The following is an 11,585-nucleotide window of genomic DNA, read 5'->3' as shown; positions in this document are numbered from 1 at the left end:
GGGGCAGGTACGGGGGCAGGTACCGGGACAGGTACCGGGAGCGGGGCGGAGGGGCCGGGACGGAGTGTGCGGGGTCGGGGCTGGCCGGTCCCTTCGGCCCCGGGACCCTGCCGGGGGATGCCCACATCTCCCAGCGCCCTCGGGCATCCCTCGGCGGCGTCTCGGGGCCGAAGGGACCGGCTCGACTGGGCTGGCTGTGGTGTCTTTTACACTGCCACACATCTGAAGTCACCCGATCTCTGCCTGGTTTCGCAGCAGCGGGGCAGGTTTTCGTGCTGGGAGGTGTTTGGGATGTATCCAGTGTGAAGCCAGGGATAGTAATTTGGATTTAACCTTTATTTACATATTTAATCTCCCTGATAGAAGTGAATGCGAGCAAACTGCATCTTCATGGAATAGTTTGGGGTTTGGTTTGGTGTTGGAAATGTGCCATCTGCTCCAGGATGGTGTCTCCCACTGAGGCAGGGGATGCTCACAGCATCCCAGGGATTGCTGTGCTGGGGGTTTGCTCCTCTCACTATCCAGGATTCCTGTCATTCCTTGCCCAAGCAGCAACGTGAACTCAGCAATGTGACCTTACTGGCACATGAGGAGCACGGCTTGTGGCTGTCCTGTGAGAGAAGGACATCACAGGAACCACGGGATCATGGATTGCTTTGAGTTGGAAGGGACCTTCAAATTCATCTCATTTCACCCCCTGCCATGGCAGGGACATCTCCCACCCTCCCAGGAGCTCCCAGCCCTGTCCAGCCTGGCCTTGGGCACTGCCAGGGATCCAGGGACAGCCCCAGCTGCTCTGGGCACCTCTGCCAGGACCTGCCCGCCCTGCCAGGGAAGGATTTATTCCCAATCTCCCATCCAGCCCTTCCCTCTGGCAGTGGAAGCCATTCCCCCTTGCCCTGACACTCCATCCCTTGTCCCCAGTCCCTCTGCAGCTCTCCTGGAGCCCCTTCAGGCCCTGGAAGGGGCTCTGAGGGGTCCCCTGGAGCCTTCCCTTCTCCAGGGGAACATTCCCAGCTCTCCCAGCCTGGCTGCAGAGCAGAGGGGAACTCAGGGTTAGGCAGGGAAGTGGGAGCAGAGTGCCTAACACACACACAGAGCCAGGTGAGCGCTATCTGAGCTCCCAGACTGTAAATACTCCTGAGTGCTGCACGCCTGTCCCTTGGGGCTGGAGCCCTGGGTGTTGGGGCTGTGTGCCCTGGTCACTGTCCCTGCACGCCACCAGCGACACCGGGCATCTGCTGGGAGCTCTGCCCCACCTTGAGACAGCCTTTCCTTGCTCAGACACGCTGCTGCTCCACTTTTCAAACTGCCAACATGTAAACTTGTGAGGGAATAAAAGAAATTCCTCTCATTTGCAAAAACACCACTAGAGAGTATGTCTCGTTTAGGAAAACTGGGCTCTTCCCCCAGGGCTCAGGGGATGGAGCCAGAGGAGCAGCTGGCCATCAAAGAGGAGTGAGTGCTGTGTTCCAGGGGAGAAAGTGCTGAGCAATCACAGTGTCATCGGGCCAGAGGTGTCAGCGTGGTTTTGCAGCCCATGTCTGACCCTGGAGCTTCCAGGAGTGGGCCAAGTTTTGCTCATGACTTTATTTCCTTCAAGTGGCAATTGCCCTAGGAAAACCCCAGAGGAGATTCAACAGAGTCAACACAATCATTTCGTAATGTGGGAGTCTGATGTCACTGTGAGGTGGAGGAGTTTCACCCAGGGTGATGCTGGGATGAGGCAGGGCTGGACTCAGCTGCTGGAGACAGGGAGGACACGTCCACAGCACAGAGAAACCCCACTGGAACCAGGAGCAGGTTTCTTTTAGGATGAGTTCACAGAGCTGCACGTGCTGCCAGGAGAGGGGCCACGGCACCCTGTGTGCACCACAGGGTCTCACATCCCTGGGGTCAGCTCCAGACAGTTCAGATGACCCTGCTGTGACCAGAGCAGCCCAGAGCACGGATGTAGAGCAGTGCTGGCTCCCTGGAGCCACCTGCAGAGGGTTCAGGGCTGTGTGTGGCACCTCCTGTGCCCCCAGCCCTGCTCAGCTCCTTCTCCATCACTGCTCTGCTTCCTCACTCCGGAGGGGCTGTGGGCAGCGGGCACAGGGGTCTGTGCACAGATGGAGAGTGGCTCTTCACACCTCTCATTTATCACCTCTCTGCTCAGGTACAGCCCGTTGATGGGGCAGAGCAGGACCCATTCCAGGCTGGTACCAAACCTGGCACCAACCCTGTCCCGAGCAGCTCCAGCCCCCGAGCACTGAGCACTGAGCACAGGAGCTTGGGCAGCTCGCCCAGGGCAGCTGCCAGCTGCCAGCGAGGACAAATCCTGTTTGGAAACACTCTGGAAATCGAGGTAAGGAGAAAACTGAATGAGAAATGAGAATATACATTGCAAAAAAGTCATCCAGGTATATTCAAAAGCAGCTTTTGCTTCATGCCATTTCTTTTCTCCCATTTGAAAAGGAATCATTTCCCCCAGCACTGGCAGGCTGGTGAGTGACCCACAGAGACCAGCACACAAGTGGGGTCTCCATGTGGCAGGAGCCAGTGTTGGTGAGAGCAGGGACAGCCGAGGGCACAGAGCCAGGGGGGTTTGGAGTTGCAATCTAATATAAATCTTTTACTGGATTTCTTAAAAGGCAGAAAATATTTCCTCATCTGCCTCGCTGGGCTCCCCAGACCTTGAGGAGCTGTGAGGATTTGGTTGTGTGAAGCCAAGGCTGACCTTGCTGTGCCTCGGGCGGGGGCTGAGCTCGCGCTGCGGGGCTGGGGCAGCTCGGGGCTCTTGTCCTCCCATGGCCATGGGCAGCTCAGCAGAGCCCCAGGTCAGTGCTGCCTCTCTCCTGACATCTGCCCAAAACCCAGCCAGGCTCTGGTGCAAGGTCTGCTCCCCCATGAGCAAAGCACCCCCAGGCAACGGCAGGAGGAACCTCAGTGGCACGAGGTCATGAAGGGTGAGATGATGTTGGGAGTCCAGGGGGTCCAAGTGCCAGGACACGAGTTCCTTGGAGAACAAAATCTTTTTCTATAGGAGTAGAGCCTGCCCTTGGATCTTAGAGAAAGCAGCTGGGGTTTGTTGTTCCAAATTCCTCTCTGAGGACCAGCTACATCTAACATTGCAGGTAATGGCATGTGGTGAAATCCATCGTCTCTCTTTGTGTCGTGGAGTGAGACTGCAGGATCTCTGAATACCGCTCTCAGTCTCTCCATGTGCTACTCAGGAGAATCTGAGAATCTGCAGATCTGGCCAGCAGATCAAGGAATCAGTATCACCTTTTTTATTTTTGAAAAGTATGAAGAACCCACCTCCTTTCCCTCCCCAGGGTCTGTGCACACCTTTTCTGCCTTCTTTGCTCACCTGCAAGCAATGCTGTGTCCCTCATTCCTGCCCTGCTGAGTGCTGCTCCTTACTGAACTGTTGCTGCATTATTCCACTCTTCCTCCCAGGATGGGGCCAATTCCCAGCATTAATCTTTAACTCTGCTCTCCTGCAGCTTAAATCTGACAAATGTTCTGAATGGCTGCCTCGGGTTCTTTTTGAAATCCTGCCTCGGGATGTTAAGATTTAGTAACACAGATTCTAACCTTAAAATAGCAGCACAAAATGTTCTATTTACTCACAAAATGAATGCCAGGTATGCAGCATCCCTCACCAGAGCGGGGGAGTGGGGGGGCCGTACTGATAATATCTGACAGACAGAGGAATTTGGTGGAAAAAACCAATCTGGTGTCCGTCCTCCAGTGGGCAGCAGCCCTGGACAGCATTCCTGATGCTAGGAAAGGTGCTGCTGCTTCCAGCACCCCTCCTGCTGTCCCTCTGAGAGCTGGATGCACTCTAATACCTCTTACTTTTAAGAAAAATTGTCTCAGGCTCCAAGTGAGGTTGAGCCCTGAACGCTGTGAGCTTGAGCTCTACCCAAGCCTGCGTGTCCTGCTTGGTCCATCTAGTGTTGGCTGAGGCTGGGACAGCGTTCCAGCTGTGTCAGTGTGCACACAGCATTCCAGCTGTGTCAGTGTGGTGCACACAGCATTCCAGCTGTGTCAGTCCAGCTGTGTCAGTGTGCACACAGCATTCCAGCTGTCTCAGTGTGCACACAGCATTCCAGCTGTGTCAGTCCAGCTGTGTCAGTGTGCACACAGCATTCCAGCTGTCTCAGTGTGCACACAGTGTTCCAGCTGTGTCAGTGTGGTGCACACAGCATTCCCACCGGCTGAGCAGCCCTGGGCAGGCACTGCCACACCACAGCCTGTGCTCGGGGCTCACCAGGTCCCTCAGCTCTGCTGGGCCAGCAAGAACCCAAAATGTGACAAAAGCATTCAGCACATTTGGAACTGCAGATCCCAAAGCTCTCCTGTGTCCCCCCAGGAGGCTGGGTGACACCTCCCTGCCACGGCATGACCCTGCAGGGTGTCTGTGCTGAGTTCTCCTGGGTTACAGCCCTGGACTGTCCCACTCCTGCTGTGCTGGACAGGGACACCTGCTGTGGCACAGACCCTGCTCCTCCTCAGAGCTGCTTTGGTGGTTTTCTCCTGCCCACAGGCAGCAGCATGAACCTGAAGAAGTACCTGGTGCGGGCGCTGCACCGCCTGCAGAAGGGCCCTGGTTACACCTACAAGGAGCTGCTGGTCTGGTACTGCGACAACACCAACACCCACGGCCCCAAGCGCATCATCAAGGAGGGGCCAAAGAAGAAATTAATCTGGTTCTTCCTAACGTTGCTCTTTGCATCCCTGGTGTTCTGGCAGTGGGGGATCCTCATCAACACCTACCTCTCCTACAACGTCACCTCGTCTCTCTCCATTGGCTTTAAGACCATGAAGTTCCCTGCAGTCACCATCTGCAATGCCAACCCTTTCAAGTAAGTTTTTCTTCTCCCAATTTCCCCATGTGTGCCTTAACCCCTCGGAAACATTGCCAGTGTGAGGTACTGAGGGCCCCTTCCTGACTCAGGCATCGCGTTAGGAGCATTAATGGAGTCACCAAGTGACCCTAAAATCAAATAAAGAACAGTGTGAAGATGAGTGGCTCAGGGCCAGAGGAGGGTTCATCTGCCTGCAAGTTCTCCTGGGCTTCATAGAATCCCAGAATGGTTTGGGCTGGGAAGGGACCTCCAAGTTCATCTCATTTCACCCCCTGCCATGGCAGGGACATCTCCCACTGTCCCAGGAGCTCCCAGCCCTGTCCAGCCTGGCCTTGGGCACTGCCAGGGATCCAGGGGCAGCCCCAGCTGCTCTGGGCACCTGAGCCAGGGCCTCCCACCCTGCCAGGGAGGAATTCCTTCTGAGCACAGCTTCTGCACCATATCAATCAATCAAATGAAGGTTTTTACCTCCCTGCAAACTTTCCTCAGCTCACAGAAGAACCAAATTCAGCTCACCTTTCCCAGAATCCGTCTTTCCATCTTTCCCCACAATTCTTTTTCTTCCCCTTCCTTGCTGTGAACATTTTTCTCATTGCTCATACTCCAGTCCCTAAGAGCTGCTTCCACAATCCTGTCTGCCAGGAACCACAGAGACAGAACTGAATTGTGATTTAAAAGGAGTCACTGATTTTCATTACAGTTGCTTTAAATTTATAGCTGTTTTTAATTCATATCCATGCAATAGTGGAGCCCAAGGCAAGATGCTCTCAAGCCAATGCAAGAATTGCTTAGGGGTAGCTTTTCCTCCACTTGTTAGAGGTGTTTTGTGTAAACTGTAGTGAATTACTGAACTAGAACCAATGTGGCCCAGCCCTGGTGTGTTCACTCCTGCAGCACTCCCTGTTTATCCTCCCACTGCCCTCCTGCCCAGCCGTGTCTGAGCTGGCCGTGCTCTGCATGGAAGCTCCCGTTGTCCTCCAGCAGCTCCAGGCAGACTCTGAGGTGCCCAGGAAGGTCCAAGGCAGCAGCAGGACACTGCCTGGCCACAGCTCCCTGTCCCACAGATACTCAGAGGTGAAGCCCCTGCTGAAGGAGCTGGACAGGCTCATTGAGGCGGCGCTGGAGAGGATCCTGCAGCCGGGGAACGGCAGCGAGAACGTGTCCCCACCGCTCGACCTGGAGCTCTGGAACCAGATCCCCCTGGTCCTCATCGACGAGCACGACAAAGACAATCCTGTCATCCTGGACATCTTTGAGACCAACCAGACTGCTGTGGGCAACAGAACTGCCTTGGACACCGAAACCAGTGTGAGCAGTGACACTGCTGGGGGCAGCGAAGCCTTGGGCAACGAAACCACTGTGGGGAACCAAACCACTGCTCCACCTGCCCCATCCAACACCACGTCGGAAGAGAAGAAGTACAAGCTGGCAGTGAAGCTGGTGAGAGGCTTCCCACAGTGGCAGCAGGCAGAGATGAGGGATGGGGGCCTCGGCAAGAAGGGAGATGTGTGTCTCCCCCCCTGGCTGCTCTGCCTTGGGGCTCTGGGCTGGCTGTGCCAGCTCTGGGGACTGCCCAGACCCAGCCCCTGCTGCAGGCTGAGCCCAGGACAGAGCCAGGGCAGGGGTGTTCCCTGCAGGCTCCCAGACACCTTCACCCCTTCCTTGGGTCAGGCACCCAAAATGCCAGGGAGAGGCTGTGGCCACTGCCCCGTCCCTTTCCTGCTGCAGTTCACAGTGCAGAGGCACGAGCTGGACTCCCTCCTTCCATGGAGGCTGCCAGGACCTGCCTGGGCACACCTCGGGGGCTGGGGAAACTCCAGCCTTAAAGAATTGGCCCAAAATTGACATTTTCTGTTAACTTGTGGAGGTCACCCTGGGGCTGATGTATAACCTCCCCAGCTGGGAAATGTCCCTGGGGAGGGACCCTGTAATGCACTGTGACAATCAGCTCGGTGTGACAGCTCTGTGTGACAGCTCTGTGTGACAGCTCTGTGTGACAGCTCGGTGTGACAGTCAGCTCTGTGTGACAGCTCTGTGTGACAGCTCTGTGTGACAGTCAGCTCTGTGTGACAGCTCTGTGTGACAGCTCTGTGTGACAGTCAGCTCTGTGTGACAGCTCGGTGTGACAGCTCTGTGTGACAGTCAGCTCTGTGTGACAGTCAGCTCTGTGTGACAGTCAGCTCTGTGTGACAGCCAGCTCTGTGTGACAGTCAGCTCTGTGTGACATCTGCTTGTGGCTTTGTCAGGCTGAGTCTCTCCGTTCCTGGGAGCTGCAGGCAGGGCTGGTGTCTGCATGTCCCCGTGGGGAGGAGGTGACAGCACGGCCCGTGGGGAGGAGGTGACAGCACGGCCCGTGGGGAGGGGGTGACAGCAGAGCCCGTGGGAAGGGGGTGACAGCACGGCCCGTGGGGAGGAGGTGACAGCAGAGCCCGTGGGGAGGAGGTGACAGCACGGCCCCTGCCATCCCCCCGGGCTCACAGCTGCCTGCTCTGTGTCCCCAGTGCAGCCAGCAGGGCTCTGACAACTGCACCTACAGGAACTTCAGCAGCGCGGCGCAGGCGGTGAGCGAGTGGTACATCCTGCAGTCCACCTCCATCCTCTCCAAGGTGCCGCTGCACCAGAGGATCAGGATGGGATACCAGGCAGAGGACATGATCCTGGCGTGTCTCTACGGGGCTGAACCCTGCAACTACAAGTAGGTGCACACGAGCTCCCTGCCCCTTTTCATCCCTGTGGGAATGAACAGCACACAGGTTCTTTTCTCTTTCTAAGGTATATATCAGCTGCTAATGAAATTGCTGCTGATTCTTAGCTCTAAAAACCCTTCTCAGAGTTTCTGTGGATGTGATGCTGGCTGAAATGTGTTCTTTTGGTACAGTGCTGGCTGAGTTAGTGTTTTGGATGGGCTGTTTTGCTCATGACATATCAAGATCAGCAGCACCCAGGGTATCCAGTGATAGCCAGGTGCTGAGTCAGCAGCACAGCCCCAGGTAAAGCCCCCCTCCCTTTGGCACAAGGCTCTGAGAAATGCCAACTTTGTTTCCTATGAATCCCGGGTTCCCCTCTCCAGTGCTGAGAAAGGGAGCACTCAGCAGCACCCCAGGCTGTGGGGAGCCCTGTCCCTTCTGCACCAAGGGGGACCAAGGACTGTCATCAAGGCATGAGCTGTAATGCCAGCCCAGACCTGTAACCACAGCTCCCACTGAGCAGTTGTTGCTGTCACCTGTGTGACAAATGTTCCTCTCCATCCAACGGAGCGCTGTCCCCAGGGCCACGTCCCAGCACCTTGCCGTGCCTTTTTGTTCAGAAACAGATGGAGTGAAGTGCTAGCAGCTGTAGTTCAGGTGTTCAGCAAATGAGGCAATGGGAGGTGAACCCCAGCACAGCTGCTGAGCTGGGCCCACCATCTGCTTTATGTCACACCCCTTGAGTCCTCCCGAGAGTCACAGCTTTATGTGTATGATTCTTCCAGGAATTTCACCCAAATCTACCACCCAGACCATGGCAACTGCTACATCTTTAACTGGGGCATGGATGAAGAGGCTCTGAACTCTTCCAACCCTGGGGCTGAATTTGGTAAGGGAGCTCTCTGTGGTGGAGGAGGGGGCTGGAGGGGCAGACGTGAGGGCTCTGTCTCTTGGTGCCCACTTCTGTCACTCAGGACAGATTTATGATTCCTCTGGCACTGGAGCACTGCAACAGGGAACAGAGGCTTTCTGGAAGGGAATGAGCCACAAAATGAAAATGTGGCACATAGGAAAAAAGTGACTACGGACACGTAGCAGAAGGGCATCCTCTGGATATTTGAAATATCTGAGGCAACACCTGACTGTTCCCAGCTATTGCCATTCTGGGCATTCACCACCATAAGTGTTCCTCCATGGCAGCCAGACCCTGGCTCTTCCCAAGGAACAGGGAGAAGAAGACAGACTCCCTTCTTTCCCCAAGCCTCACATTCCAATCCAATTGCTGTTGTGAGTGTTTTGTCTGGTGTCCCAGGGCTGAAGCTGATTCTGGACATCAGCCAACAGGACTACATTCCCTACCTGTCCTCTGCTGCTGGGGCCCGGCTCATGCTGCACCAACAGAAGAGCTTCCCCTTCCTCAAGGATCAGGGCATCTACGCCATGGCTGGGACAGAAACCTCCATTGGAGTGCTGGTGGTATGTGTGGCATTCCTCAGGAGCAGATTGTCTGAGAATAATGTTATCTGATGGGACCAAAACCAAGTTTGCTTTAAGTCTTGGCTGAACTGGCTCAAACCAAAGGAGACAAGGTACACACCTGTCAGGGGCTGGAGTGCTTTATGGAGGATTTTATGTAACTGTCCTGGCAAAGTGCTTTATTGAGGCTGGAATATTGGGCTGAGGTCATGGTTGCCTCCTTCTCCAGTGTGTCAGAAAGGGCTTTGCCATCCCCGAGCACCCTGGCCTGCCTGGATCCACCCAGGGAAGGGGCTGCAGCCTCTTCAGCACTGCCACCTCTGCTCTTTCAGTTTTAGCAAAGCCAGTGGGGAGCACAGGAATTACAGAGCCTCTGGGAAACAGGCACAGGGGACCTGTGGAGAAGTGATGAGCACAGTGTGGTGTTTGGGTTCCTTTCCAGGATGAGCTGGAGCGGATGGGTTATCCCTACAGCGACTGCACCATGAACGGCTCCGACGTCCCTGTCAAAAACCTCTACAGCCAGTACAACACCTCCTACTCCATACAGGTGAAACACCCTTTGAAACCTAACAACACTCCTCAGAAAAATCCTCAAAGCAGTTAAATCTTTGCCTATCATGGAGGGTACTGGGGAATCATAAAATCGTGAAATCTTTCAGGGTCATCAGCACAGCACCACCACTGATAAAACATCTCAAGTGCCACATCACATGGGTTCTGAACACTTCCAGTGATGGTGACTTCACCACAGCCCTGGGCATCCTGTTCAAATGCTTTACAACCCTTTCCATGCAAAATTTTTCCTAATATCTGATCTAAGCCCCATATGGTTCTGTAGGAACAGTCACTGAGGCTCTGGGAAGCTTCTGCTGAGACAAAGTGACACTTCTCAGGAACTCGTGTTTTGTGTACACAAGTGATATTTACCCCTGAGAGGAGAGGAATACAAGGGACAGATTCTCCCTCTGAACACTTCTGTGATCTTTAACTTTTTTCTCTTTGGGGGAATCAAATAATTTTTCACCCTGCAAATGCAGCTGGTTTGTACAGGAAGCAAAACAGCCCTTTGCTTCTTCATCAGTCTGAAAATTGGATGAGAAAGTTGAGTGTCTCTAAACCTGGAATCTGTCAAAAATTAGAGTGCAAACACTGAGCACAGGTTAATTTGTAACAGGCTGTACTGGAGAGAGAAGCAGCTCTTGAGGGTGAGATGTGATAATAAGAGAAACACCCAAACCTTTTGGGGTGATTCACAGATGCACCCTGAGATCAGGAGGGCTTTGGGCTGGCAGTGGTTTTATATTTCTACCTTTATAAATATAATAACAACTGGACCACTGTACTCAGCTTTTGAAGATGCTTGTATAAGGTCTAAGCAAACACTGGTGAGGATTGCATTATTCCCCAGAAGTGCAAACCATGACGGAGTTCTGTGCCCACGTAACGCCACTTCAGAGCCCTCTCAGCAAAACCAGGCTCTTCCATCACTCCCTGACTGCTCTGCACTCTGTGGACCTTTCCTAGCACACAGAAATTCTCTGCTTGTCCTACCCACAACTGTTAAATTTAATTATCTCCTCACAGATTTGTTATTGCTTTGTGCTGCCTCATGCAGAATCCCCCTTCAGCCTCAGGTGATGAACTTCATTGCTAATGACATTGCTGCAGCACGATCCTCCCCAGAAGAGCAGCAGCCACACAGAGAGGATCATTCATACATCTGCTCTTTATGTTGAAGGATTTGGAAATTCCTGGCCTTAAAGTGTAATACCAGGCCTTTGTCACTATTGTGTAAAGCCTGGAGAGCACAGCCATGTCTGTGGTGGAACAGAACATTTGTATTCTATTTTGGAAGCTTGAATATTACTTCTATGAAGCCCTAAAATAAGAGAGAAATGAGCAGTTTCTGGTGGGAGTGGGCACTGAGCTCTCTCCATTTCCCACGAGGAAAAAGCTCCCATGAGTGGCCTTAAAAACTCCAATGCAAGGCTGGAAGAGGTTCTGGGCAGGGACAGCTCTGGCAGCTCCCACTTCCCCTGCACCTTCATCCCTCTCTGTCTGCAGCCCCAAAATCATCTGTTCAGTGCAAGAGAGAGGGAATTCCTGGCAGCTGAGGGGCTCTCAGAGCCAGCCACACGGAGCTGCCCGAGGGCTCAGCCCAAGCCTGAGCTCCCCTCTTCCCTCCCCAGGCCTGCCTGCGCTCCTGTTTCCAAAACCACATGGTGGAGATCTGTGGATGTGGGCACTATATGTTCCCTTTGCCTGAAGGGGTCAATTACTGCAATAACGAGGACAGCCCAGGCTGGGGTAAGAGCTGATGGGGGAGCGGGGCTGGCTGCTGTCCCTGCTGTCCTTCTGTCCCTGTCTGTCCCTGCTGTCCTGCTGTCCTGCTGTCCCTGCTGTCCTGCTGTCCTGTCCCTGCTGTCCTGTCCCTGCTGTCCTGCTGTCCTGCTGTCCCTGCTGTCCTGCTGTCCCTCTGTCCTGCTGTCCCTGTCTGTCCCTGCTGTCCCTGCTGTCCCTGCTGTCCTTCTGTCCCTGTCTGTCCCTGCTGTCCTGCTGTCCT

The 11,585-nt window shown here is 54.3% G+C and overlaps 1 protein-coding gene across 5 annotated transcripts in view; it reads left to right on the top strand.

Moving 5' to 3' along the window:
* The first annotated feature begins 1,004 nt into the window (after window positions 1-1,004).
* Window positions 1,005-11,585, top strand: part of SCNN1B (sodium channel epithelial 1 subunit beta) — a 14,169-nt gene continuing 3,588 nt past the window's right edge. The window contains exons 1-10 of one of the 5 annotated variants that reach the window (XM_015643367.3): window positions 1,005-2,347; window positions 3,117-3,285; window positions 4,535-4,625; window positions 4,741-4,853; window positions 5,921-6,296; window positions 7,358-7,551; window positions 8,329-8,432; window positions 8,856-9,019; window positions 9,462-9,569; window positions 11,212-11,329. In XM_015643367.3, coding sequence (XP_015498853.1) covers window positions 3,203-3,285; window positions 4,535-4,625; window positions 4,741-4,853; window positions 5,921-6,296; window positions 7,358-7,551; window positions 8,329-8,432; window positions 8,856-9,019; window positions 9,462-9,569; window positions 11,212-11,329 — 1,351 coding nt within the window. In that variant the 5' untranslated portion in view covers window positions 1,005-2,347; window positions 3,117-3,202. Of the gene's footprint in view, window positions 2,348-3,025; window positions 3,286-4,534; window positions 4,854-5,920; window positions 6,297-7,357; window positions 7,552-8,328; window positions 8,433-8,855; window positions 9,020-9,461; window positions 9,570-11,211; window positions 11,330-11,585 lie in introns of those variants that run through there. The other 4 variants (XM_033517976.1, XM_015643365.3, XM_033517977.1 and 1 more) reach the window with 4 other exon arrangements.

This window comes from Parus major, chromosome 14 (genome assembly GCF_001522545.3).
Source record: "Parus major isolate Abel chromosome 14, Parus_major1.1, whole genome shotgun sequence".
Lineage (NCBI taxonomy): Eukaryota > Metazoa > Chordata > Aves > Passeriformes > Paridae > Parus > Parus major.
The sequence above is the reverse complement of the archived record's forward strand: the minus strand, read 5'-3'. Positions and strand labels throughout refer to the sequence as shown.